General features: G+C 43.8%; 1 protein-coding gene and 2 non-coding genes across 3 annotated transcripts in view; 1 reads left to right on the forward strand and 2 right to left on the reverse strand.

Annotated features, from left to right (window-relative positions):
* Positions 1 to 104: 104 nt before the first annotated feature.
* trnat-ugu (transfer RNA threonine (anticodon UGU)) lies at positions 105 to 177 on the reverse strand. Its single transcript has one exon. It is a non-coding gene; the product is annotated as a tRNA-Thr (tRNA).
* A 2806-nt stretch (positions 178 to 2983) lies between these two features.
* Positions 2984 to 3056, reverse strand: trnat-ugu (transfer RNA threonine (anticodon UGU)). The gene has a single exon. It is a non-coding gene; the product is annotated as a tRNA-Thr (tRNA).
* Positions 3057 to 4734: 1678 nt separating this feature from the next.
* Positions 4735 to 26183, forward strand: part of LOC115127329 (protein FAM171A1-like) — a 70017-nt gene continuing 48568 nt past the window's right edge. Inside the window, exon 1 of the mRNA XM_065006659.1 lies at positions 4735 to 5035. Within this exon, the coding sequence (XP_064862731.1) occupies positions 4924 to 5035 (112 nt within the window). The 5' untranslated portion in view covers positions 4735 to 4923. The remainder of the gene's footprint in view (positions 5036 to 26183) is intronic.

The following is a 26183-nucleotide window of genomic DNA, read 5'->3' on the forward strand; positions in this document are numbered from 1 at the left end:
TTTGTTGTCACATTTAGATCTTTCTGCTGAAAAGAGAGAGAAATGGGAACTCCCACCCTGTGCAGCGTTTCAAATTAATGTCACAGAGGGTAGAGTCAAAATCAAGGCCCCAGTGAGAATTGAACTCACGACCCCTGGTTTACAAGACCAGTGCTCTAACCACTGAGCTATGGAGCCATACAATGGTATGGGAAGAATAGGAACGCTATAAAGAACACACCCTTCAGAGAGTAAAAAAAGAGACACACCTAAGTAACCAAACATGCAGGTTTCCCAGTCTGGCTCCTACAGTAAAAGCAGAATCCTTGTCATCCTTTGTTATACATTTAATGACAAACTCTCCCAGGTCAATGTGACCCTTAGGCAGGTCTGGTCTGGTGGTCCACATTCTTCAGAATTCTTCTTTAATAGTCTCCTCTCCTCATTTCCATGTCTCCTCTCCTTCATGACCATTTATTTGTTATTTTTAGGGGTAGATCAGCGTTAATATTGCAGATAGAGTGTGGGTTTTTTCAATGTAACTGTCTGCATCATTTCCAATCCCCCATACATTTTTTTACAAACATTCTATTGTATTATTTTCCCTTAACCCTACCACCTCTCCCCTAATTGGAGTAAATTAATGGACAACAATACTTAGGCTTCTACTTCTATCTTATACATACTATAAACATATTACGGACACAGTATATTTGACATTAGTCATATATTTTTTGACATTTTGAGTCCCACCCGTCAGCTACCCTCAACCCCCCCCCCCACCAATCTCTGAAAACCATCCCGTTTACTTTTTGTTAGCTGCACGTGAGACATAACTCCACAAGTGGTCTTTGTGATATCATTCAACAATTGTTATACAATTTGTAAAAAATAAAATAAAAATCCCTAATAACGTTTTTTTTTTTTTTTTTTACCAATTAGTATATTTGACTTTAGGCATAATATTTGTTGAAATAGGCCGATTTCTTCATTATTTTCTGGTAGATTAAACTGAAATTGCAACCAGTGTTCTATGGCTTGTTTAGAAACAGTGATATTCTGGAGATGATTACATTTTCAAATATCCGAAAGTGAGAGGTTGCAATATCAATAAAGGGGAAAAGTCTATTCTTGTTCATGGGGTGAGTCATTGTAACTAATCTGCTGGAAAACCCGTTTGGATTTAAATACAACTTTTATCTTACAGTTAATGTAAGGAAAAGGTCTAGTTAACGTTGTTATTCTTTCAACATGCATCGCTGGTTTACATGACCTCTGCTACTCCTGTCTCTAGTTTCAGCCCTTTTTTAATCATGATGTGCGGCCCAGGACAGAATCGGCAAACGTGGAATCGTATCCTCAGGTTGTTTGGCAATGTCGCTTACAGTAGTAGTACAGCAGAGAATAGTTTTTGCAGGGTGATACTCAGTTTGATGTCACATTTAGAACGTTCTGCTGTATAGAGCTCTCACCCTGTGCAGCGTTTCAAATTCATGTTACAGAGGGTAGAGTCAAAATCACGACCCCTGGTTTACAAGACCAGTGCTCTAACCACTGAGCTATGGAGCCATACAATGGTATGGGAAGAATAGGAACGCTATAAAGAACACACCCGTCAGAGAGTAAAAAAAAGAACTCACGACCCCTGGTTTACAAGACCAGTGCTCTAACCACTGAGCTATGGAGCCATACAATGGTATGGGAAGAATAGGATCGCTATAAAGAACACACCCGTCAGAGAGTAAAAAAAGAGACACACCTAAGTAACCAAACATGCAGGTTTCCCAGTCTGGCTCCTACAGTAAAAGCAGAATCCTTGTCATCCTTTGTTATACATTTAATGACAAACTCTCCCAGGTCAATGTGACCCTTAGGCAGGTCTGGTCTGGTGGTCCACATTCTTCAGAATTCTTCTTTAATAGTCTCCTCTCCTCATTTCCATGTCTCCTCTCCTTCATGACCATTTATTTGTTATTTTTAGGGGTAGATCAGCGTTAATATTGCAGATAGAGTGTGGGTTTTTTCAATGTAACTGTCTGCATCATTTCCAATCCCCCATACCTTTTTTTACAAACATTCTATTGTATTATTTTCCCTTAACCCTACCACCTCTCCCCTAATTGGAGTAAATTAATGGACAACAATACTTAGGCTTCTACTTCTATCTTATACATACTATAAACATATTACGGACACAGTATATTTGACATTAGTCATATATTTTTGACATTTGAGTCCCACCCTTCAGCTACCCTCAACCCCCCACCAATCTCTGAAAACCATCCCATTTACTTTTTGTTAGCTGCACGTGAGACATAACTCCACAAGTGGTCTTTGTGATATCATTCAACAATTGTTATACAATTTGTAAAAAAAATATAAAAAATCCCTAATAACGTTTTTTTTTTTTTTTTACCAATTAGTACATTTGACTTTAGGCATAATATTTGTTGAAATAGGCCGATTTCTTCATTATTTTCTGGTAGATTAAACTGAAATTGCAACCAGTGTTCTATGGCTTGTTTAGAAACAGTGATATTCTGGAGATGATTACATTTTCAAATATCCGAAAGTGAGAGGTTGCAATATCAATAAAGGGGTCTTTTCTTGTTCATGGGGTGAGTCATTGTAACTAATCTGCTGGAAAACCCGTTTTGGATTTAAATACAACTTTTATCTTACAGTTAATATAAGGAAAAGGTCTAGTAAACTTTGTTATTCTTTCAACATGCATCGCTGGTTTACATGACCTCTGCTACTCCTGTCTCTAGTTTCAGCCCTTTTTTAATCATGATGTGCGGCCCAGGACAGAATCGGCAATCGGCAAACGTGGAATCGTATCCTCAGGTTGTTTGGCAATGTCGCTTACAGTAGTAGTACAGCAGAGAATAGTTTTTGCAGGGTGATACTCAGTTTGATGTCACATTTAGAACGTTCTGCTGTATAGAGCTCTCACCCTGTGCAGCGTTTCAAATTAATGTCACAGAGGGTAGAGTCAAAATCGAGGCCCCAGTGAGAATTGAACTCACGACCCCTGGTTTACAAGACCAGTGCTCTAACCACTGAGCTATGGAGCCATACAATGGTATGGGAAGAATAGGAACGCTATAAAGAACACACCCTTCAGAGAGTAAAAAAAGAGACACACCTAAGTAACCAAACATGCAGGTTTCCCAGTCTGGCTCCTACAGTAAAAGCAGAATCCTTGTCATCCTTTGTTATACATTTAATGACAAACTCTCCCAGGTCAATGTGACCCTTAGGCAGGTCTGGTCTGGTGGTCCACATTCTTCAGAATTCTTCTTTAATAGTCTCCTCTCCTCATTTCCATGTCTCCTCTCCTTCATGACCATCTATTTTGTTATTTTTAGGGGTAGATCAGCTTCAATACTGCAGATAGAGTGTGGGTTTTTTCAATGTAACTGTCTGCATCATTTCCAATCCCCCATACATTTTTTTACAAACATTCTATTGTATTATTTTCCCTTAACCCTACCACCTCTCCCCTAATTGGAGTAAATTAATGGACAACAATACTTAGGCTTCTACTTCTATCTTATACATACTATAAACATATTACGGACACAGTATATTTGACATTAGTCATATATTTTTTGACATTTTGAGTCCCACCCTTCAGCTACCCTCAACCCCTCCCACCAATCTCTGAAAACCATCCCGTTTACTTTTTGTTATAGCTGCACGTGAGACATAACTCCACAAGTGGTCTTTGTGATATCATTCAACAATTATTATACAATTTGTAAAAATAAAATAAAATCCCCTAATAATATTTTTTAACATTTTTGATCAATTAGTATATTTGATGTGTTATTTCATAGTTGTCTTCACTATTATTCTACATTGTAGAAATTAGTAAAAATAAAGAAAAACCCTTGAATGAGTAGGTGTGTCCAAACTTTGACTGGTACTGTATTACTAATGTTTTTAATGTAGTTAATGTCATTGTGTGAAGAAAAAGGCAATTTTACACACTGTGGACACTAGTGTTGAGTGATTAACCGACATGTTTGTTATTTTTCGTTTTTTTAAACTAATTGATGTCAAGTAGATTAAATTATTTTAATTCCATTTCGTTCTGTTTTTTTTCCTGAGCTCAATGCACATGTTGTGCAGTTTCCTTAGAGCGATCAGCATAGGCAGCAGCTTTATAAGTGATGAGATGATGACTTGGAATGAGATAATAGTCATCAAATAAAACAAATGTTATATACATAACAACGTAAAAATATTATATTTAAGTAATGTCAATAAATGATGGCTAATAAGCATTAATGGACAGTCACTACCATCATGGGACTTGTATTCATTGTTTTATTCTGTGTTATTACAACATTCAACCCATATGATGAATAATGCATTTCATGTTTAAACCGAACCAAGTTCAAAAAGCAGTAATTGCTCAGTGCTAGTGGACAGTATAGTTTTTAGTAGCAAGTAGGAATTACATCTCTGGTTAAATGGCGTATTTCATCAGTATTGTTTCAGATCAAATATGTTTGGGCGAGTTATTATGGTTAATTAAAAACAAATACAGACTATCTTCATAAAGCAGTCAACTCTTCAACATGTGTTACACTTGCGGTGGTCAGACAACCACTTCAGTGAGTCGCCTGGAGATGGCGGTCAAACCCCACAAATGATTCTGCTAGGCGCCTGGTGTCGGAATAGTTAACGTGGGGTCGCCCTGGCTTCAGTGACTTTCTTTCTTTTTTAAGAAAAAAAAGAACCGACGGAGCAGCAGGAGGGGTGGGATGCAGAACTGAACAGGACATACTGAAGGGGAAAATAGAGGGAACGCTAATGCTACAAAATATGGAGTCTTGCCCGATGTACATGTGTGTGTTTTACAATACATTGATGTAGCCTGCCAATATTTTATATTTATTTGAACTCACAACTTTTTTTTGTGTGACATCTGCAATGATGAGGGTCGGGGTTTTGAGCAGGACCGCAGCGATTGTGCTCTGTCTTTTGGGATGCAATGTGTGGAAAGCGGTAACCAAAACCCTGCAAGATGACAACGCTCTAAAAGGTAGGTAGCTGATACAAATGGTTCACTTTATTCAAAGTACTTGTGAGATGTTATGCCCAATATGTTCGTCTTGCTAGCTAGCTACTTGTATAGCTAGCGATAACTTGGCGTTGGTGGCTTATGTGCTAACTTCAGATAGTTATCTAGCTACGTTAGTTAGTTAGCTTTTCAATTGGCTAGTTATATAACGTTCATTTGGCTGTCCTTTTCAGCCACAAAACTGTATACATACGTTATTTCTCTGTGGTTGTTCACGTTTAATTTAGCCAAGGTATTATATCATTTGAATGGTTTGAAGTGCATTTGTGTCTCACAACGTGTCCTCAACTGAAACAAAAACACCTCACCATCTTACCTAGCTAGATAGCTAGACCTAACTGATATTGCATGTTGTTGGCAAGCGGCTAGCTAACGTTATCTAGTTAGCTACTGTAACGTTAGCTAACGTTAGTTGATGCTAAGTTATTCTGCAGCCTCTCAATTGTAATGGATAATTTTGGTGCAAGCCTTAGCTAAAACATGTTTTACTTGTCCTTATTCAGATGAGGTGGAAACGTAATTTGAGCATGTTTTTTTGATGCAATGTATCATTGTGTAATGGATTGTTTTCAGACCAGCAGTATTCCACGAGAGAGATAACGTTCATGCATTTTGTGTATGAATTTGACCACGTATGCAGGAGATTCCTCCAGACATGATTATAAGCTAGATGCTGCAGATGTGAATGGGAGGAGGAATCTCACACACCACCAGCTCTCATAAATAAGTGAAAGGCAGTATATGACAGGTGGCTTTTGTTTCACTGCCTCTTCCTTCACAGCCTCCTGCTGAGATGGAGCTGAATTGGGGGCAGTGCTGGAAATGGTTTAGGCTGGGCCCAGCGAACCTATTTGTATCATTCTGTGGTGTTATTCGTTGTTACAGACATGAATGAAATGGCAACACACTGTAAAGCGTAGTTAGAATCACTGCAGATGTATTTCATTCAGCCACTCCAAAGCGTTGCTTTTTTAAAAGAGAAGAATGCTTCCAAGACTAGCCGTATCTGTTTCTCTCATGTACTCACTCACTTATTCTCACACACACTACTTTGCTTGGAGAACTGTGCGGCTCTGTGTTTTGCTGGTTCAGTTTTCATTCTAATTTTGTTTGTTAATCATATTGCTGTGACTGAGTGTGTGTGCGTAGTTGTGTGAGACCCTAACCAAACAGTAATTTATTAGACTATTTTGTGTGTCCCTGTCTGTGTAACTAAATATTAAGTGTCCCCAACTATCACGTGATGTCAACACATGACGTAGGTGCCTATTAAGTTCCTTAGAGAAAATGATTGATGCCTTCTGAGCATCTCAACTCAGTATTTTAATTGATCTCTCTCTCTCTCTCTCTCAAAAAACCTTCAGACCCTCCCTGGGGCTCTTGTTGATCCTGAGGGCTACGTCTCTTCTCTCATCACACATAGTTAGCAACATGGATACAGACACATAATTATAGATCCAACTCTCATTACTGCAACCCATAATACACTACAGCTGGGAACAGACTCACTGCAGCCAGGGCTAGAGGACAGGGTGCCAGGAAGACCAAATCATGTTGAAGTGTGTGTTTGTGTGTGTGCCTATGCATATGACACACTGCAATGCAGCACTCTGCTTATCCTCGGGGCTTGTGCACAGAGACTACTATAACAGTGCTTTGTATACACATGCACTAGCACAACACCTGTATTGTTTGAGGGATTTCTGCAACAGTTTTCCACCAGCTCTATAATTTTGTAATGCATATGTGTTTCTGTCAGAACTAAATCAATGACCTAATTAATGGATTAAGAGGGACTGAATGTGATTTTTGTTGAAGAAAGCACTAGGCAAACACTGAATAAAGTACTGTGTCTGTTCTATACCTTCAAATGACATTTTTTAATTGTTTTTATTTCTGTCACAAAATCGATAATATAGCCTAGCTATCATCGTAACAGTAGCTATATTATTTGGAAATTCTGTACATATTTCATTGTTTTTTTATTTTAAAAAAATTAAGGGGTGAATCAGCTTAATATTGGAAAGATTGTTGCTTCCATCAATGTAATTGTCTGCATCATTTTTCAATCCCCCATATATTCTTTGTGTAAATATATACAGTGGGGAGAACAAGTATTTGATACACTGCCGAATTTGCAGGTTTTCCTACTTACAAAGCATGTAGAGGTCTGTAATTTTTATCATAGGTACACTTCAACTGTGAGAGACGGAATCTAAAACAAAAATCCAGAAAATCACATTGTATGATTTTTTTTTTAAAGTAATTAATTTGAATTTTATTGCATGACATAAGTATTTGATACATCAGAAAAGCAGAACTTAATATTTGGTAGAGAAACCTTTGTTTGCAATTACAGAGATCATACGTTTCCTGTAGTTCTTGACCAGGTTTGCATACACTGCAGCAGGGATTTTGGCCCACTCCTCAGACCTTCTCCAGATCTTTCAGGTTTCGGGGCTGTCGCTGGGCAATACGGACTTTCAGCTCCCTACAAAGATTTTCTATTGGGTTCAGGTCTGGTGACTGGCTGGGCCACTCCAGGACCTTGAGATGCTTCTTACGGAGCCACTCCTTAGTTGCCCTGGCTGTGTGTTTCGGGTCGTTGTCATGCTGGAAGACCCAGCCATGACCCATCTTCAATGCTCTTACTGAGGGAAGGAGGTTGTTGGCCAAGATCTCGTGATACATGGCCCCATCCATCCTCCCCTCAATACGGTGCAGTCGTCCTGTCCCCTTTGCAGAAAAGCATGCCCAAAGAATGATTCTACCTCCATGCTTCACGGTTGGGATGGTGTTCTTGGGGTTGTACTCATCCTTCTTCTTCCTCCAAACACGGCGAGTGGAGTTTAGACCAAAAAGCTCTATTTCTGTCTCATCAGCCCACATGACGTTCTCCCATTCCTCCTCTGGATCATCCAGATGGTCATTGGCAAACTTCAGACGGGCCTGGACATGCGCTGACTTGAGCAGGGGGACCTTGTGTGCGCTGCAGGATTTTAATCCATGACGGTGTAGTGTTTTACTAATGGTTTTCTTTGAGACTGTGGTCCCAGCTCTCTTCAGGTCATTGACCAGGTCCTGCCGTGTAGTTCTGGGCTGATCCCTCACCTTCCTCATGATCATTGATGCCCCACGAGGTGAGATCTTGCATGGAGCCCCAGACTGAGGATGATTGACCGTCATCTTGAACTTCTTCCATTTTCTAATAATTGCGCCAACAGTTGTTGCCTTCTCACCAAGCTGCTTGCCTATTGTCCTGTAGCCCATCCCAGCCTTTTGCAGTTCTACAATTTTATTCCTGATGTCCTTACACAGCTCTCTGGTCTTGGCCATTGTGGAGAGGTTGGAGTCTGTTTTATTGAGTGTGTGGACAGGTGTCTTTTATACAGGTAATGAGTTCAAACAGGTGCAGTTAATACAGGTAATGAGTGGAGAACAGGAAGGCTTATTAAAGGACTGTGAGAGCCGGTATTCTTACTGGTTGATAGGTGATCAAATACACTGCTCAAAAAAATAAAGGGAACACTAAAATAACACACCCTAGATCTGAATGAATGAAATATTCTTATGAAATATACATTTTTTCTTTACATAGTTGAATGTGCTGACAACAATCACACAAATTATCAATGGAAATCAAATTTATCAATCCATGGAGGTCTGGATTTGGAGTCACACTCAAAATTAAAGTGGAAAACCACACTACAGGCTGATTCTACTTTGATGTAATGTCCTTAAAACAAGTCAAAATGAGGCTCAGAAGTGTGTGTGGCCTCCACATGCCTTTATGACCTCCCTACAACACCTGGGCATGCTCCTGATGAGGTGGAGGATGGTCTCCTGAGGGATCTCCTCCCAGACCTGGACTAAAGCATCCGCCAACTCCTGGACAGTCTGTGGTGCAATGTGGCATTGGTGGATGGAGCGAGACATGATGTCCCAGATGTGCTCAATTGGATTCAGGTCTGTGGAACGGACGGGACAGTCCATAAGATCAATGCCTTCTTGCAGGAACTGCTGACACACTCCAGCCACATGAGGTCTAGCATTGACTTGCATTAGGAGGAACCCAGGGACAACCACACCAGCATATGGTCTCACAAGGGGTCTGAGGATCTCATCTCGGTACCTAATGGCAGTCAGACTACCTCTTTGGAGTGCTATGCGGCTCCCCAAAGAAATGCCACCCCACACCATGACTGACCCACCGCCAAACCGGTCATGCTGGAGGATGTTACAGGCAGCAGAACGTTCTCCACGGCGTCTCCAGACTCTGTCACGTCTGTCACATGTGCTCAGTGTGAACCTGCTTTCATCTGTGAAGAGCACAGGGCGCCAGTGGCGAATTTGCCAATCTTGGTGTTCTCCGGCAAATGCCAAACGTCCTGCACGGCTGTAAGCACAACCCCCACCTGTGGACGTTGGGCCCTCATACCACCCTCATGGAGTCTGTTTCTGACCGTTTGAGCAGACACATGCACATTTGTGGCCTGCTGGAGGTCATTTTGCAGGGCTCTGGCAATGCTCCTCCTGCTCCTCCTTGCACAAAGGCGGAGGTAGCGGTCCTGCTGCTGGGTTGTTGCCCTCCTACGGCCTCCTCCACGTCTCCTGATGTACTGGCCTGTCTCCTGGTAGCGCCTCCATGCTCTGGACACTACGCTGACAGACACAGCAAACCTTCTTGCCACAGCTCGCATTGATGTGCCATCCTGGATGAGCTGCACTACCTGAGCCACTTGTGTGGGTTGTAGACTCCGTCTCATGCTACCACTAGAGTGAAAGCACCGCCAGCATTCAAAAGTGACCAAAACATCAGCCAGGAAGCATAGGAACTGAGAAGTGGTCTGTGGTCACCACCCGCAGAACCACTCCTTTATTGGGGGTGTCTTGCTAATTGCCTATAATTTCCACCTGTTGTCTATTCCATTTGCACAACAGCATGTGAAATGTATTGTCAATCAGTGTTGCTTCCTAAGTGGACAGTTTGATTTCACAGAAGTGTGATTGACTTGGAGTTACATTGTGTTGTTTAAGTGTCCCCTTATTATTATTTATTTTTTTGTAACAGTATTTTTATTGGAATTTCACAATTTTCACCCATATTAAGAGATACAACAACAGAGACAAAGCACACAGAACAAAAACAAGAAAAACAGCCCCCACTTACCCATATCTACGTGCATATATCTATACATACATACATACATACATACATACACGCACGCACGCACACACACACATATGCACACCCATACATACGTACACCATTTTCCTCTTCCCGCTCGGTGCTTCTCTCACCCCATCACCATCATTGCGTCTCTCAATACATACATTTTAAACAAACTTACAAACAGAAATTAAACAAAAAAGCTCAGTTTAAACCAAGAGGTTAGGTTCCACCCATGGAACGTACAGTGTAGTTCTGAAATACATAGATCCCCGCCATTCTAAGAGAATCCTTGCAGCATAATAGCTGATACCTCAGGTTCTAGGTAATTTAGATAAGGTTCCCATACTTTGTAGAACTTTGTAGACATGCAATGTACATGTCAGATATTCCAGAGGCACCCATTCAAATAGTATCTTATGCCAATCTTTAATAGAAGGAACCCTATCACTAATCCACTGTAAAAGGATGTTTTTCCTCGCTGCGAAGGTAAGGATGTTGTAAAGCCTCCTTTTACAGACAGAAGTAACATGTCTACTAGGGACACCTAACAATAAAGAAACTGGGTCCAATTCTAGATCGACCCCTAGGATCTTTTCAATTTCTTGCAGGACACCCGACCAGTATCTTTGTATTTTGGTACATGACCATAAACAATGTGTTAGGGTGCCTGTATCAGTTTTGCATTTAACCTCTTGCTTCTACCTGAGACGCTTGCGTCCCAACTAGAGCTCTGGAAATGCAAATGCGCTACGCTAAATGCTAATAGTATTAGTTAAAACTCAAACGTTCATTAAAATACACATGCAGGGTATCGAATTAAAGCTACACTCGTTGTGAATCCAGGCAACAAGTCAGATTTTTAAAATGCTTTTCGGCGAAAGCATGAGAAGCTATTATCTGATAGCATGCACCAATACACTACAACACAAAAGCCACGCAGGGGACGTAAACAAAATAATTAGCATTTCGGCGTTACACAAACCGCACAATAAAATAGAAAACAGTCATTACCTTTCACCATCTTCTTTGTTGGCACTCCTAGATGTCCCATAAACACTATTGGGTCTTTATTTCGATTAAATCGGTCCATATAAAGCCAAGATATCGTTATATGTAGACTGTGTGATAAACGAAAAAACAGCGTTTTCAAAACGTAACGTCATTTTTTAAAATTCAAAAAGTCGACGATAAACTTTCACAAAACACTTCGAAATACGTTTGTAATGCAACTTTAGGTATTAGTAAACGTTAATAAGCGATAAAATTCATCAGGAGGCGATGTAAAGATCATTAGCTGTCCGTCTGGAAAAATGTCCGGCTAGAAACTCAACGAAAATATCCGGTCCTAGACCTGAAGAAATACGGATGACAAGACTCTAGACACAGTGTGGAAGCTGTAGGTACTGCAACCTCAGTCAATTAATTGTGGTTCACCTTTATCAATGGGTTCAAGTAGCGCATGGATATATTTTCCCATTTTCAGTGATCAGTTTTTCCTGTGCTTTGATGTAAATGCCGTTCTGGTAAAGCCACAGCAGTGATTTAACCAGTTTTATAAACGTCTGAGTGTTTTCTATCCACACAGACTAAGCAAATGCATATACTATATTCCTGGCATGAGTAGCAGGGCGCTGAAATGTTGCGCGATTTTTAACAGAATGTTCAAAAAAGTAGAGGGTAGAAGCAACAGGTTAAGACACTGAGGGGAAGAAGAAGTGGGGCTAAAAGCATGTCTGCGATTTGGGGATATATGCAATCTGTGTATTATTCTTAATTGGATTGCTCTAGTACGGTTACATATAGATATTGTTTTTGCATATCTCCAAATGTCCTCCCACATCTCTTCGTCAATAGTAACAGACAATTCTTTCTCCCACACTTGTTTCACCCTCTGTGTGTTGACAGCAGAAAAGGACCTTAAAGTATCATAAAACAGACTTAGACATTTTCCTTTGTGGGAAAAAAAGCATTCTTTCAATGACAGACACATCAGGGTTACCAATTAAGGTGGTGCTCTCCAGAATATAATGTCTTACTTGTAGGAAGCGGAAAAAGTCCTGCTTTGTGAGTCGATATTTCTCGACCATCTGCTCAAATGACAACAAAATCTTATCAGCAAATAAGTCGTTTAGCCTGCGTATGCCCTTATTAAGCCATAAGTTAAAGCCAGCATCCAGCAATCCTGGACTGAAATCTGGGTTGTTAAGAATTGGGGTAAGAGCAGAGGTTAGTTTGGACCTTCCCAGGAAGCGTTGAACTGACCTCCATACTTTGAGCGTGTTAAGTGTAACGGGATTATTGCAGTGATCTTCTACAGACTTGAAACTTCTGAAAAATAAAAGATCCTGTAAGGGGTATTTTGAAAGAGAAGTCTCAATGTCTAACCAAATAGAGGAGTCATCATTTGTGATCCAGTCAGAAATATAACAGAGGTGGGCACACCATTGATAGAACCTGATATTGGGCAGGTCCAAGCCGCCCATAGAACTTGGCAGCTGCAATATTGCCATCTTAAGTCTTGGCTTGCGTTTACTCCATATAAAGGAACTTAGCCATCCATTTACATCCTTTATTACCTTATTGGAGAGTAATACTGGGATCATTTGGATTGGGTAAAGTAGTCTAGGTAAAACGTTCATTTTCAAGAGGGATATTCTACCCAACCAAGAAATCGGGAGAGAGTTCCAGCGCTCCAGATCCTGTCTTATTGTATCAAACAAGGGAACAAAATTGGCTTTGTACATTAGCTGGAATTTAGGAGTTACAAATATACCCAGATACATGAAACCTGAGGGAGACCATTTAAAAGGGAAGGGGGGAGAAGTGTTAGGTACAGAGTGTATGCTACCAAGTGGCATAGCCTCTGACTTAGTAAGGTTAATCTTGTAGCCTGAGAATCCGCTGAATAATTAAATAATATTAATAAGAGATGTAATTGAAGTCTCGGGTCTAGAGATGAATATCAGGACAATATCAGCATACAAGCTTATTTTATGGTGAACATCACCAATGAGCAGCCCCTGTATAGCAGGCGTTACCCTGATGGCCTCGGCCAGTGGTTCCATAACGAGTGCAAAGAGGAGGGGGGATAAAGGACAGCCCTGTCTGGTACCTCTGTGTATAGAGAAGCTATTTGACCGTAGCCCATTAGTAAGGACAGCCCTGTCTGGTACCTCTGTATATAGAGAAGCTATTTGACCGTAGCCCATTAGTAAGGACAGCCCTGTCTGGTACCTCTGTGTATAGAGAAGCTATTTGACCGTAGCCCATTAGTAAGGACAGCCCTGTCTGGTACCTCTGTGTATAGAGAAGCTATTTGACCGTAGCCCATTAGTAAGGACAGCCCTGTCTGGTACCTCTGTATATAGAGAAGCTATTTGACCGTAGCCCATTAGTAAGGACAGCCCTGTCTGGTACCTCTGTGTATAGAGAAGCTATTTGACCTTAGTCCATTAGTAAGGACAGCCCTGTCTGGTACCTCTGTGTATAGAGAAGCTATTTGACCTTAGCCCATTAGTAAGGACAGCCCTGTCTGGTACCTCTATATATAGAGAAGCTATTTGACCGTAGCCCATTAGTAAGGACAGCCCTGTCTGGTACCTCTGTGTATAGAGGAGCTATTTGACCGTAGCCCATTAGTAAGGACAGCCCTGTCTGGTACCTCTGTGTATAGAGGAGCTATTTGACCGTAGCCCATTAGTAAGGACAGCCCTGTCTGGTACCTCTGTGTATAGAGAAGCTATTTGACCGTAGCCCATTAGTAAGGACAGCCCTGTCTGGTACCTCTGTGTATAGAGAAGCTATTTGACCGTAGCCCATTAGTAAGGACAGCCCTGTCTGGTACCTCTGTGTATAGAGAAGCTATTTGACCGTAGCCCATTAGTAAGGACAGCCCTGTCTGGTACCTCTGTGTATAGAGAAGCTATTTGACCGTAGCCCATTAGTAAGGACAGCCCTGTCTGGTACCTCTGTGTATAGAGAAGCTATTTGACCGTAGCCCATTAGTAAGGACAGCCCTGTCTGGTACCTCTGTGTATAGAAGCTATTTGACCTTAGCCCATTAGTAAGGACAGCCCTGTCTGGTACCTCTGTGTATAGAGAAGCTATTTGACCGTAGCCCATTAGTAAGGACAGCCCTGTCTGGTACCTCTGTGTATAGAGAAGCTATTTGACCGTAGCCCATTAGTAAGGACAGCCCTGTCTGGTACCTCTGTGTATAGAGAAGCTATTTGACCGTAGCCCATTAGTAAGGACAGCCCTGTCTGGTACCTCTGTGTATAGAGAAGCTATTTGACCGTAGCCCATTAGTAAGAACAGCCCTGTCTGGTACCTCTGTGTATAGAGAAGCTATTTGACCGTAGCCCATTAGTAAGAACAGCCCTGTCTGGTACCTCTGTGTATAGAGAAGCTATTTGACCGTAGCCCATTAGTAAGGACAGCCCTGTCTGGTACCTCTGTGTATAGAGAAGCTATTTGACCGTAGCCCATTAGTAAGGACAGCCCTGTCTGGTACCTCTGTGTATAGAGAAGCTATTTGACCGTAGCCCATTAGTAAGGACAGCCCTGTCTGGTACCTCTGTGTATAGAGAAGCTATTTGACCGTAGCCCATTAGTAAGGACAGCCCTGTCTGGTACCTCTGTGTATAGAGAAGCTATTTGACCGTAGCCCATTAGTAAGGACAGCCCTGTCTGGTACCTCTGTGTATAGAGGAGCTATTTGACCGTAGCCCATTAGTAAGGACAGCCCTGTCTGGTACCTCTGTGTATAGAGGAGCTATTTGACCGTAGCCCATTAGTAAGAACAGCCCTGTCTGGTACCTCTGTGTATAGAGGAGCTATTTGACCGTAGCCCATTAGTAAGGACAGCCCTGTCTGGTACCTCTGTGTATAGAGAAGCTATTTGACCGTAGCCCATTAGTAAGGACAGCCCTGTCTGGTACCTCTGTGTATAGAGAAGCTATTTGACCGTAGCCCATTAGTAAGGACAGCCCTGTCTGGTACCTCTGTGTATAGAGAAGCTATTTGACCGTAGCCCATTAGTAAGGACAGCCCTGTCTGGTACCTCTGTGTATAGAGAAGCTATTTGACCGTAGCCCATTAGTAAGGACAGCCCTGTCTGGTACCTCTGTGTATAGAGAAGCTATTTGACCGTAGCCCATTAGTAAGGACAGCCCTGTCTGGTACCTCTGTGTATAGAGAAGCTATTTGACCTTAGCCCATTAGTAAGGACAGCCGTGTCTGGTACCTCTGTGTATAGAGAAGCTATTTGACCGTAGCCCATTAGTAAGGACAGCCCTGTCTGGTACCTCTGTGTATAGAGAAGCTATTTGACCGTAGCCCATTAGTAAGGACAGCCCTGTCTGGTACCTCTGTGTATAGAGAAGCTATTTGACCGTAGCCCATTAGTAAGGACAGCCCTGTCTGGTACCTCTGTGTATAGAGAAGCTATTTGACCGTAGCCCATTAGTAAGAACAGCCCTGTCTGGTACCTCTGTGTATAGAGAAGCTATTTGACCGTAGCCCATTAGTAAGGACAGCCCTGTCTGGTACCTCTGTGTATAGAGAAGCTATTTGACCGTAGCCCATTAGTAAGGACAGCCCTGTCTGGTACCTCTGTGTATAGAGAAGCTATTTGACCGTAGCCCATTAGTAAGGACAGCCCTGTCTGGTACCTCTGTGTATAGAGAAGCTATTTGACCGTAGCCCATTAGTAAGGACAGCCCTGTCTGGTACCTCTGTGTATAGAGAAGCTATTTGACCGTAGCCCATTAGTAAGGACAGCCCTGTCTGGTACCTCTGTGTATAGAGAAGCTATTTGACCGTAGCCCATTAGTAAGGACAGCCCTGTCTGGTACCTCTGTGTATAGAGGAGCTATTTGACCGTAGCCCATTAGTAAGGACAGCCCTGTCTGGTACCTCTGTGTATAGAGAAGCTATTTGACCGTAGCCCATTAGTAAGAACAGCCCTGTCTGGTACCTCTGTGTATAGAGAAGCTATTTGACCGTAGCCCATTAGTAAGGACAGCCCTGTCTGGTACCTCTGTGTATAGAGAAGCTATTTGACCGTAGCCCATTAGTAAGGACAGCCCTGTCTGGTACCTCTGTGTATAGAGAAGCTATTTGACCGTAGCCCATTAGTAAGGACAGCCCTGTCTGGTACCTCTGTGTATAGAGAAGCTATTTGACCGTAGCCCATTAGTAAGGACAGCCCTGTCTGGTACCTCTGTGTATAGAGAAGCTATTTGACCGTAGCCCATTAGTAAGGACAGCCCTGTCTGGTACCTCTGTGTATAGAGAAGCTATTTGACCTTAGCCCATTAGTAAGGACAGCCCTGTCTGGTACCTCTGTGTATAGAGAAGCTATTTGACCTTAGCCCATTAGTAAGGACAGCCCTGTCTGGTACCTCTGTGTATAGAGAAGCTATTTGACCGTAGCCCATTAGTAAGGACAGCCCTGTCTGGTACCTCTGTGTATAGAGAAGCTATTTGACCGTAGCCCATTAGTAAGGACAGCCCTGTCTGGTACCTCTGTGTATAGAGAAGCTATTTGACCGTAGCCCATTAGTAAGGACAGCCCTGTCTGGTACCTCTGTGTATAGAGAAGCTATTTGACCGTAGCCCATTAGTAAGGACAGCCCTGTCTGGTACCTCTGTGTATAGAGAAGCTATTTGACCGTAGCCCATTAGTAAGGACAGCCCTGTCTGGTACCTCTGTGTATAGAGAAGCTATTTGACCGTAGCCCATTAGTAAGGACAGCCCTGTCTGGTACCTCTGTGTATAGAGAAGCTATTTGACCGTAGCCCATTAGTAAGGACAGCCCTGTCTGGTACCTCTGTGTATAGAGAAGCTATTTGACCGTAGCCCATTAGTAAGGACAGCCCTGTCTGGTACCTCTGTGTATAGAGAAGCTATTTGACCTTAGCCCATTAGTAAGGACAGCCCTGTCTGGTACCTCTGTGTATAGAGAAGCTATTTGACCGTAGCCCATTAGTAAGGACAGCCCTGTCTGGTACCTCTGTGTATAGAGAAGCTATTTGACCGTAGCCCATTAGTAAGGACAGCCCTGTCTGGTACCTCTGTGTATAGAGAAGCTATTTGACCGTAGCCCATTAGTAAGGACAGCCCTGTCTGGTACCTCTGTGTATAGAGAAGCTATTTGACCGTAGCCCATTAGTAAGGACAGCCCTGTCTGGTACCTCTGTGTATAGAGAAGCTATTTGACCGTAGCCCATTAGTAAGGACAGCCCTGTCTGGTACCTCTGTGTATAGAGAAGCTATTTGACCGTAGCCCATTAGTAAGGACAGCCCTGTCTGGTACCTCTGTGTATAGAGAAGCTATTTGACCGTAGCCCATTAGTAAGGACAGCCCTGTCTGGTACCTCTGTGTATAGAGGAGCTATTTGACCGTAGCCCATTAGTAAGGACAGCCCTGTCTGGTACCTCTGTGTATAGAGAAGCTATTTGACCGTAGCCCATTAGTAAGGACAGCCCTGTCTGGTACCTCTGTGTATAGAGAAGCTATTTGACCGTAGCCCATTAGTAAGGACAGCCCTGTCTGGTACCTCTGTGTATAGAGAAGCTATTTGACCGTAGCCCATTAGTAAGGACAGCCCTGTCTGGTACCTCTGTGTATAGAGAAGCTATTTGACCTTAGCCCATTAGTAAGGACAGCCCTGTCTGGTACCTCTGTGTATAGAGAAGCTATTTGACCGTAGCCCATTAGTAAGGACAGCCCTGTCTGGTACCTCTGTGTATAGAGAAGCTATTTGACCGTAGCCCATTAGTAAGGACAGCCCTGTCTGGTACCTCTGTGTATAGATTTGAAGCTATTTGACCTCGCTATTTAGCCCATTAGTAAGGACAGCCCTGTCTGGTACCTCTGTGTATAGAGAAGCTATTTGACCGTAGCCCATTAGTAAGGACAGCCCTGTCTGGTACCTCTGTGTATAGAGAAGCTATTTGACCGTAGCCCATTAGTAAGGACAGCCCTGTCTGGTACCTCTGTGTATAGAGAAGCTATTTGACCGTAGCCCATTAGTAAGGACAGCCCTGTCTGGTACCTCTGTGTATAGAGAAGCTATTTGACCGTAGCCCATTAGTAAGGACAGCCCTGTCTGGTACCTCTGTGTATAGAGAAGCTATTTGACCGTAGCCCATTAGTAAGGACAGCCCTGTCTGGTACCTCTGTGTATAGAGAAGCTATTTGACCGTAGCCCATTAGTAAGGACAGCCCTGTCTGGTACCTCTGTGTATAGAAGCTATTTGACCGTAGCCCATTAGTAAGGACAGCCCTGTCTGGTACCTCTGTGTATAGAGAAGCTATTTGACCGTAGCCCATTAGTAAGGACAGCCCTGTCTGGTACCTCTGTGTATAGAGAAGCTATTTGACCGTAGCCCATTAGTAAGGACAGCCCTGTCTGGTACCTCTGTGTATAGAGAAGCTATTTGACCGTAGCCCATTAGTAAGGACAGCCCTGTCTGGTACCTCTGTGTATAGAGAAGCTATTTGACCGTAGCCCATTAGTAAGGACAGCCCTGTCTGGTACCTCTGTGTATAGAGAAGCTATTTGACCGTAGCCCATTAGTAAGGACAGCCCTGTCTGGTACCTCTGTGTATAGAGAAGCTATTTGACCGTAGCCCATTAGTAAGGACAGCCCTGTCTGGTACCTCTGTGTATAGAGAAGCTATTTGACCGTAGCCCATTAGTAAGGACAGCCCTGTCTGGTACCTCTGTGTATAGAGAAGCTATTTGACCGTAGCCCATTAGTAAGGACAGCCCTGTCTGGTACCTCTGTGTATAGAGAAGCTATTTGACCGTAGCCCATTAGTAAGGACAGCCCTGTCTGGTACCTCTGTGTATAGAGAAGCTATTTGACCGTAGCCCATTAGTAAGGACAGCCCTGTCTGGTACCTCTGTGTATAGAGAAGCTATTTGACCGTAGCCCATTAGTAAGGACAGCCCTGTCTGGTACCTCTGTGTATAGAAGCTATTTGACCGTAGCCCATTAGTAAGGACAGCCCTGTCTGGTACCTCTGTGTATAGAGAAGCTATTTGACCGTAGCCCATTAGTAAGGACAGCCCTGTCTGGTACCTCTGTGTATAGAGAAGCTATTTGACCGTAGCCCATTAGTAAGAACAGCCCTGTCTGGTACCTCTGTGTATAGAGAAGCTATTTGACCGTAGCCCATTAGTAAGGACAGCCCTGTCTGGTACCTCTGTGTATAGAGAAGCTATTTGACCGTAGCCCATTAGTAAGGACAGCCCTGTCTGGTACCTCTGTGTATAGAGAAGCTATTTGACCGTAGCCCATTAGTAAGGACAGCCCTGTCTGGTACCTCTGTGTATAGAGAAGCTATTTGACCGTAGCCCATTAGTAAGGACAGCCCTGTCTGGTACCTCTGTGTATAGAGAAGCTATTTGACCGTAGCCCATTAGTAAGGACAGCCCTGTCTGGTACCTCTGTGTATAGAGAAGCTATTTGACCGTAGCCCATTAGTAAGGACAGCCCTGTCTGGTACCTCTGTGTATAGAGAAGCTATTTGACCGTAGCCCATTAGTAAGGACAGCCCTGTCTGGTACCTCTGTGTATAGAGAAGCTATTTGACCGTAGCCCATTAGTAAGGACAGCCCTGTCTTGTACCTCTGTGTATAGAGAAGCTATTTGACCGTAGCCCATTAGTAAGGACAGCCCTGTCTGGTACCTCTGTGTATAGAGAAGCTATTTGACCGTAGCCCATTAGTAAGGACAGCCCTGTCTGGTACCTCTGTGTATAGAGAAGCTATTTGACCGTAGCCCATTAGTAAGGACAGCCCTGTCTGGTACCTCTGTGTATAGAGAAGCTATTTGACCGTAGCCCATTAGTAAGGACAGCCCTGTCTGGTACCTCTGTGTATAGAGAAGCTATTTGACCGTAGCCCATTAGTAAGGACAGCCCTGTCTGGTACCTCTGTGTATAGAGAAGCTATTTGACCGTAGCCCATTAGTAAGGACAGCCCTGTCTGGTACCTCTGTGTATAGAGAAGCTATTTGACCGTAGCCCATTAGTAAGGACAGCCCTGTCTGGTACCTCTGTGTATAGAGAAGCTATTTGACCGTAGCCCATTAGTAAGGACAGCCCTGTCTGGTACCTCTGTGTATAGAGAAGCTATTTGACCGTAGCCCATTAGTAAGGACAGCCCTGTCTGGTACCTCTGTGTATAGAGAAGCTATTTGACCGTAGCCCATTAGTAAGGACAGCCCTGTCTGGTACCTCTGTGTATAGAGAAGCTATTTGACCGTAGCCCATTAGTAAGGACAGCCCTGTCTGGTACCTCTGTGTATAGAGAAGCTATTTGACCGTAGCCCATTAGTAAGGACAGCCCTGTCTGGTACCTCTGTGTATAGAGAAGCTATTTGACCGTAGCCCATTAGTAAGGACAGCCCTGTCTGGTACCTCTGTGTATAGAGAAGCTATTTGACCGTAGCCCATTAGTAAGGACAGCCCTGTCTGGTACCTCTGTGTATAGAGAAGCTATTTGACCGTAGCCCATTAGTAAGGACAGCCCTGTCTGGTACCTCTGTGTATAGAGAAGCTATTTGACCGTAGCCCATTAGTAAGGACAGCCCTGTCTGGTACCTCTGTGTATAGAGAAGCTATTTGACCGTAGCCCATTAGTAAGGACAGCCCTGTCTGGTACCTCTGTGTATAGAGAAGCTATTTGACCGTAGCCCATTAGTAAGGACAGCCCTGTCTGGTACCTCTGTGTATAGAAGCTATTTGACCGTAGCCCATTAGTAAGGACAGCCCTGTCTGGTACCTCTGTGTATAGAGAAGCTATTTGACCGTAGCCCATTAGTAAGGACAGCCCTGTCTGGTACCTCTGTGTATAGAGAAGCTATTTGACCGTAGCCCATTAGTAAGGACAGCCCTGTCTGGTACCTCTGTGTATAGAGAAGCTATTTGACCGTAGCCCATTAGTAAGGACAGCCCTGTCTGGTACCTCTGTGTATAGAGAAGCTATTTGACCGTAGCCCATTAGTAAGGACAGCCCTGTCTGGTACCTCTGTGTATAGAGAAGCTATTTGACCGTAGCCCATTAGTAAGGACAGCCCTGTCTGGTACCTCTGTGTATAGAGAAGCTATTTGACCGTAGCCCATTAGTAAGGACAGCCCTGTCTGGTACCTCTGTGTATAGAGAAGCTATTTGACCGTAGCCCATTAGTAAGGACAGCCCTGTCTGGTACCTCTGTGTATAGAGAAGCTATTTGACCGTAGCCCATTAGTAAGGACAGCCCTGTCTGGTACCTCTGTGTATAGAGAAGCTATTTGACCGTAGCCCATTAGTAAGGACAGCCCTGTCTGGTACCTCTGTGTATAGAGAAGCTATTTGACCGTAGCCCATTAGTAAGGACAGCCCTGTCTGGTACCTCTGTGTATAGAGAAGCTATTTGACCGTAGCCCATTAGTAAGGACAGCCCTGTCTGGTACCTCTGTGTATAGAGAAGCTATTTGACCGTAGCCCATTAGTAAGGACAGCCCTGTCTGGTACCTCTGTGTATAGAGAAGCTATTTGACCGTAGCCCATTAGTAAGGACAGCCCTGTCTGGTACCTCTGTGTATAGAGAAGCTATTTGACCGTAGCCCATTAGTAAGGACAGCCCTGTCTGGTACCTCTGTGTATAGAAGCTATTTGACCGTAGCCCATTAGTAAGGACAGCCCTGTCTGGTACCTCTGTGTATAGAGAAGCTATTTGACCGTAGCCCATTAGTAAGGACAGCCCTGTCTGGTACCTCTGTGTATAGAGAAGCTATTTGACCGTAGCCCATTAGTAAGGACAGCCCTGTCTGGTACCTCTGTGTATAGAAGCTATTTGACCGTAGCCCATTAGTAAGGACAGCCCTGTCTGGTACCTCTGTGTATAGAGAAGCTATTTGACCGTAGCCCATTAGTAAGGACAGCCCTGTCTGGTACCTCTGTGTATAGAGAAGCTATTTGACCGTAGCCCATTAGTAAGGACAGCCCTGTCTGGTACCTCTGTGTATAGAGAAGCTATTTGACCGTAGCCCATTAGTAAGGACAGCCCTGTCTGGTACCTCTGTGTATAGAGAAGCTATTTGACCTTAGCCCATTAGTAAGGACAGCCCTGTCTGATACCTCTGTGTATAGAGAAGCTATTTGACCTTAGCCCATTAGTTAGGACAGCCCTGTCTGGTACCTCTGTGTATAGAGAAGCTATTTGACCGTAGCCCATTAGTAAGGACAGCCCTGTCTGATACCTCTGTGTATAGAGAAGCTATTTGACCTTAGCCCATTAGTAAGGACAGCCCTGTCTGGTACCTCTGTGTATAGAGAAGCTATTTGACCTTAGCCCATTAGTAAGGACAGCCCTGTCTGGTACCTCTGTGTATAGAGAAGCTATTTGACCTTAGCCCATTAGTTAGGACAGCCCTGTCTGATACCTCTGTGTATAGAGAAGCTATTTGACCGTAGCCCATTAGTAAGGACAGCCCTGTCTGGTACCTCTGTGTATAGAGAAGCTATTTGACCTTAGCCCATTAGTAAGGACAGCCCTGTCTGGTACCTCTGTGTATAGAGAAGCTATTTGACCGTAGCCCATTAGTAAGGACAGCCCTGTCTGGTACCTCTGTGTATAGAGAAGCTATTTGACCTTAGCCCATTAGTAAGGACAGCCCTGTCTGGTACCTCTGTGTATAGAGAAGCTATTTGACCGTAGCCCATTAGTAAGGACAGCCCTGTCTGGTACCTCTGTGTATAGAGAAGCTATTTGACCGTAGCCCATTAGTAAGGACAGCCCTGTCTGGTACCTCTGTGTATAGAGAAGCTATTTGACCGTAGCCCATTAGTAAGGACAGCCCTGTCTGGTACCTCTGTGTATAGAGAAGCTATTTGACCGTAGCCCATTAGTAAGGACAGCCCTGTCTGGTACCTCTGTGTATAGAGAAGCTATTTGACCGTAGCCCATTAGTAAGGACAGCCCTGTCTGGTACCTCTGTGTATAGAGAAGCTATTTGACCGTAGCCCATTAGTAAGGACAGCCCTGTCTGGTACCTCTGTGTATAGAGAAGCTATTTGACCTTAGCCCATTAGTAAGGACAGCCCTGTCTGGTACCTCTGTGTATAGAGAAGCTATTTGACCTTAGCCCATTAGTTAGGACAGCCCTGTCTGGTACCTCTGTGTATAGAGAAGCTATTTGACCGTAGCCCATTAGTAAGGACAGCCCTGTCTGATACCTCTGTGTATAGAGAAGCTATTTGACCTTAGCCCATTAGTAAGGACAGCCCTGTCTGGTACCTCTGTGTATAGAGAAGCTATTTGACCTTAGCCCATTAGTAAGGACAGCCCTGTCTGGTACCTCTGTGTATAGAGAAGCTATTTGACCTTAGCCCATTAGTTAGGACAGCCCTGTCTGGTACCTCTGTGTATAGAGAAGCTATTTGACCGTAGCCCATTAGTAAGGACAGCCCTGTCTGGTACCTCTGTGTATAGAGAAGCTATTTGACCTTAGCCCATTAGTAAGGACAGCCCTGTCTGGTACCTCTGTGTATAGAGAAGCTATTTGACCGTAGCCCATTAGTAAGGACAGCCCTGTCTGGTACCTCTGTGTATAGAGAAGCTATTTGACCTTAGCCCATTAGTAAGGACAGCCCTGTCTGGTACCTCTGTGTATAGAGAAGCTATTTGACCTTAGCCCATTAGTAAGGACAGCCCTGTCTGGTACCTCTGTGTATAGAGAAGCTATTTGACCGTAGCCCATTAGTAAGGACAGCCCTGTCTGGTACCTCTGTGTATAGAGAAGCTATTTGACCGTAGCCCATTAGTAAGGACAGCCCTGTCTGATACCTCTGTGTATAGAGAAGCTATTTGACCTTAGCCCATTAGTAAGGACAGCCCTGTCTGGTACCTCTGTGTATAGAGAAGCTATTTGACCTTAGCCCATTAGTAAGGACAGCCCTGTCTGGTACCTCTGTGTATAGAGAAGCTATTTGACCTTAGCCCATTAGTTAGGACAGCCCTGTCTGATACCTCTGTGTATAGAGAAGCTATTTGACCGTAGCCCATTAGTAAGGACAGCCCTGTCTGGTACCTCTGTGTATAGAGAAGCTATTTGACCTTAGCCCATTAGTAAGGACAGCCCTGTCTGGTACCTCTGTGTATAGAGAAGCTATTTGACCGTAGCCCATTAGTAAGGACAGCCCTGTCTGGTACCTCTGTGTATAGAGAAGCTATTTGACCTTAGCCCATTAGTAAGGACAGCCCTGTCTGGTACCTCTGTGTATAGAGAAGCTATTTGACCTTAGCCCATTAGTAAGGACAGCCCTGTCTGGTACCTCTGTGTATAGAGAAGCTATTTGACCGTAGCCCATTAGTAAGGACAGCCCTGTCTGGTACCTCTGTGTATAGAGAAGCTATTTGACCGTAGCCCATTAGTAAGGACAGCCCTGTCTGGTACCTCTGTGTATAGAGAAGCTATTTGACCGTAGCCCATTAGTAAGGACAGCCCTGTCTGGTACCTCTGTGTATAGAGAAGCTATTTGACCGTAGCCCATTAGTAAGGACAGCCCTGTCTGGTACCTCTGTGTATAGAGAAGCTATTTGACCGTAGCCCATTAGTAAGGACAGCCCTGTCTGGTACCTCTGTGTATATAGAAGCTATTTGACCGTAGCCCATTAGTAAGGACAGCCCTGTCTGGTACCTCTGTGTATAGAGAAGCTATTTGACCGTAGCCCATTAGTAAGGACAGCCCTGTCTGGTACCTCTGTGTATAGAGAAGCTATTTGACCGTAGCCCATTAGTAAGGACAGCCCTGTCTGGTACCTCTGTGTATAGAGAAGCTATTTGACCTTAGCCCATTAGTAAGGACAGCCCTGTCTGGTACCTCTGTGTATAGAGAAGCTATTTGACCGTAGCCCATTAGTAAGGACAGCCCTGTCTGGTACCTCTGTGTATAGAGAAGCTATTTGACCTTAGCCCATTAGTAAGGACAGCCCTGTCTGGTACCTCTGTGTATAGAGAAGCTATTTGACCTTAGCCCATTAGTAAGGACAGCCCTGTCTGGTACCTCTGTGTATAGAGAAGCTATTTGACCGTAGCCCATTAGTAAGGACAGCCCTGTCTGGTACCTCTGTGTATAGAGAAGCTATTTGACCGTAGCCCATTAGTAAGGACAGCCCTGTCTGGTACCTCTGTGTATAGAGAAGCTATTTGACCGTAGCCCATTAGTAAGGACAGCCCTGTCTGGTACCTCTGTGTATAGAGAAGCTATTTGACCGTAGCCCATTAGTAAGGACAGCCCTGTCTGGTACCTCTGTGTATAGAGAAGCTATTTGACCGTAGCCCATTAGTAAGGACAGCCCTGTCTGGTACCTCTGTGTATAGAGAAGCTATTTGACCGTAGCCCATTAGTAAGGACAGCCCTGTCTGGTACCTCTGTGTATAGAGAAGCTATTTGACCGTAGCCCATTAGTAAGGACAGCCCTGTCTGGTACCTCTGTGTATATAGAAGCTATTTGACCGTAGCCCATTAGTAAGGACAGCCCTGTCTGGTACCTCTGTGTATAGAGAAGCTATTTGACCGTAGCCCATTAGTAAGGACAGCCCTGTCTGGTACCTCTGTGTATAGAGAAGCTATTTGACCGTAGCCCATTAGTAAGGACAGCCCTGTCTGGTACCTCTGTGTATAGAGAAGCTATTTGACCGTAGCCCATTAGTAAGGACAGCCCTGTCTGGTACCTCTGTGTATAGAGAAGCTATTTGACCGTAGCCCATTAGTAAGGACAGCCCTGTCTGGTACCTCTGTGTATAGAGGAGCTATTTGACCGTAGCCCATTAGTAAGGACAGCCCTGTCTGGTACCTCTGTGTATAGAGGAGCTATTTGACCGTAGCCCATTAGTAAGGACAGCCCTGTCTGGTACCTCTGTGTATAGAGGA

Source organism: Oncorhynchus nerka, linkage group LG3, assembly GCF_034236695.1.
Source record: "Oncorhynchus nerka isolate Pitt River linkage group LG3, Oner_Uvic_2.0, whole genome shotgun sequence".
Lineage (NCBI taxonomy): Eukaryota > Metazoa > Chordata > Actinopteri > Salmoniformes > Salmonidae > Oncorhynchus > Oncorhynchus nerka.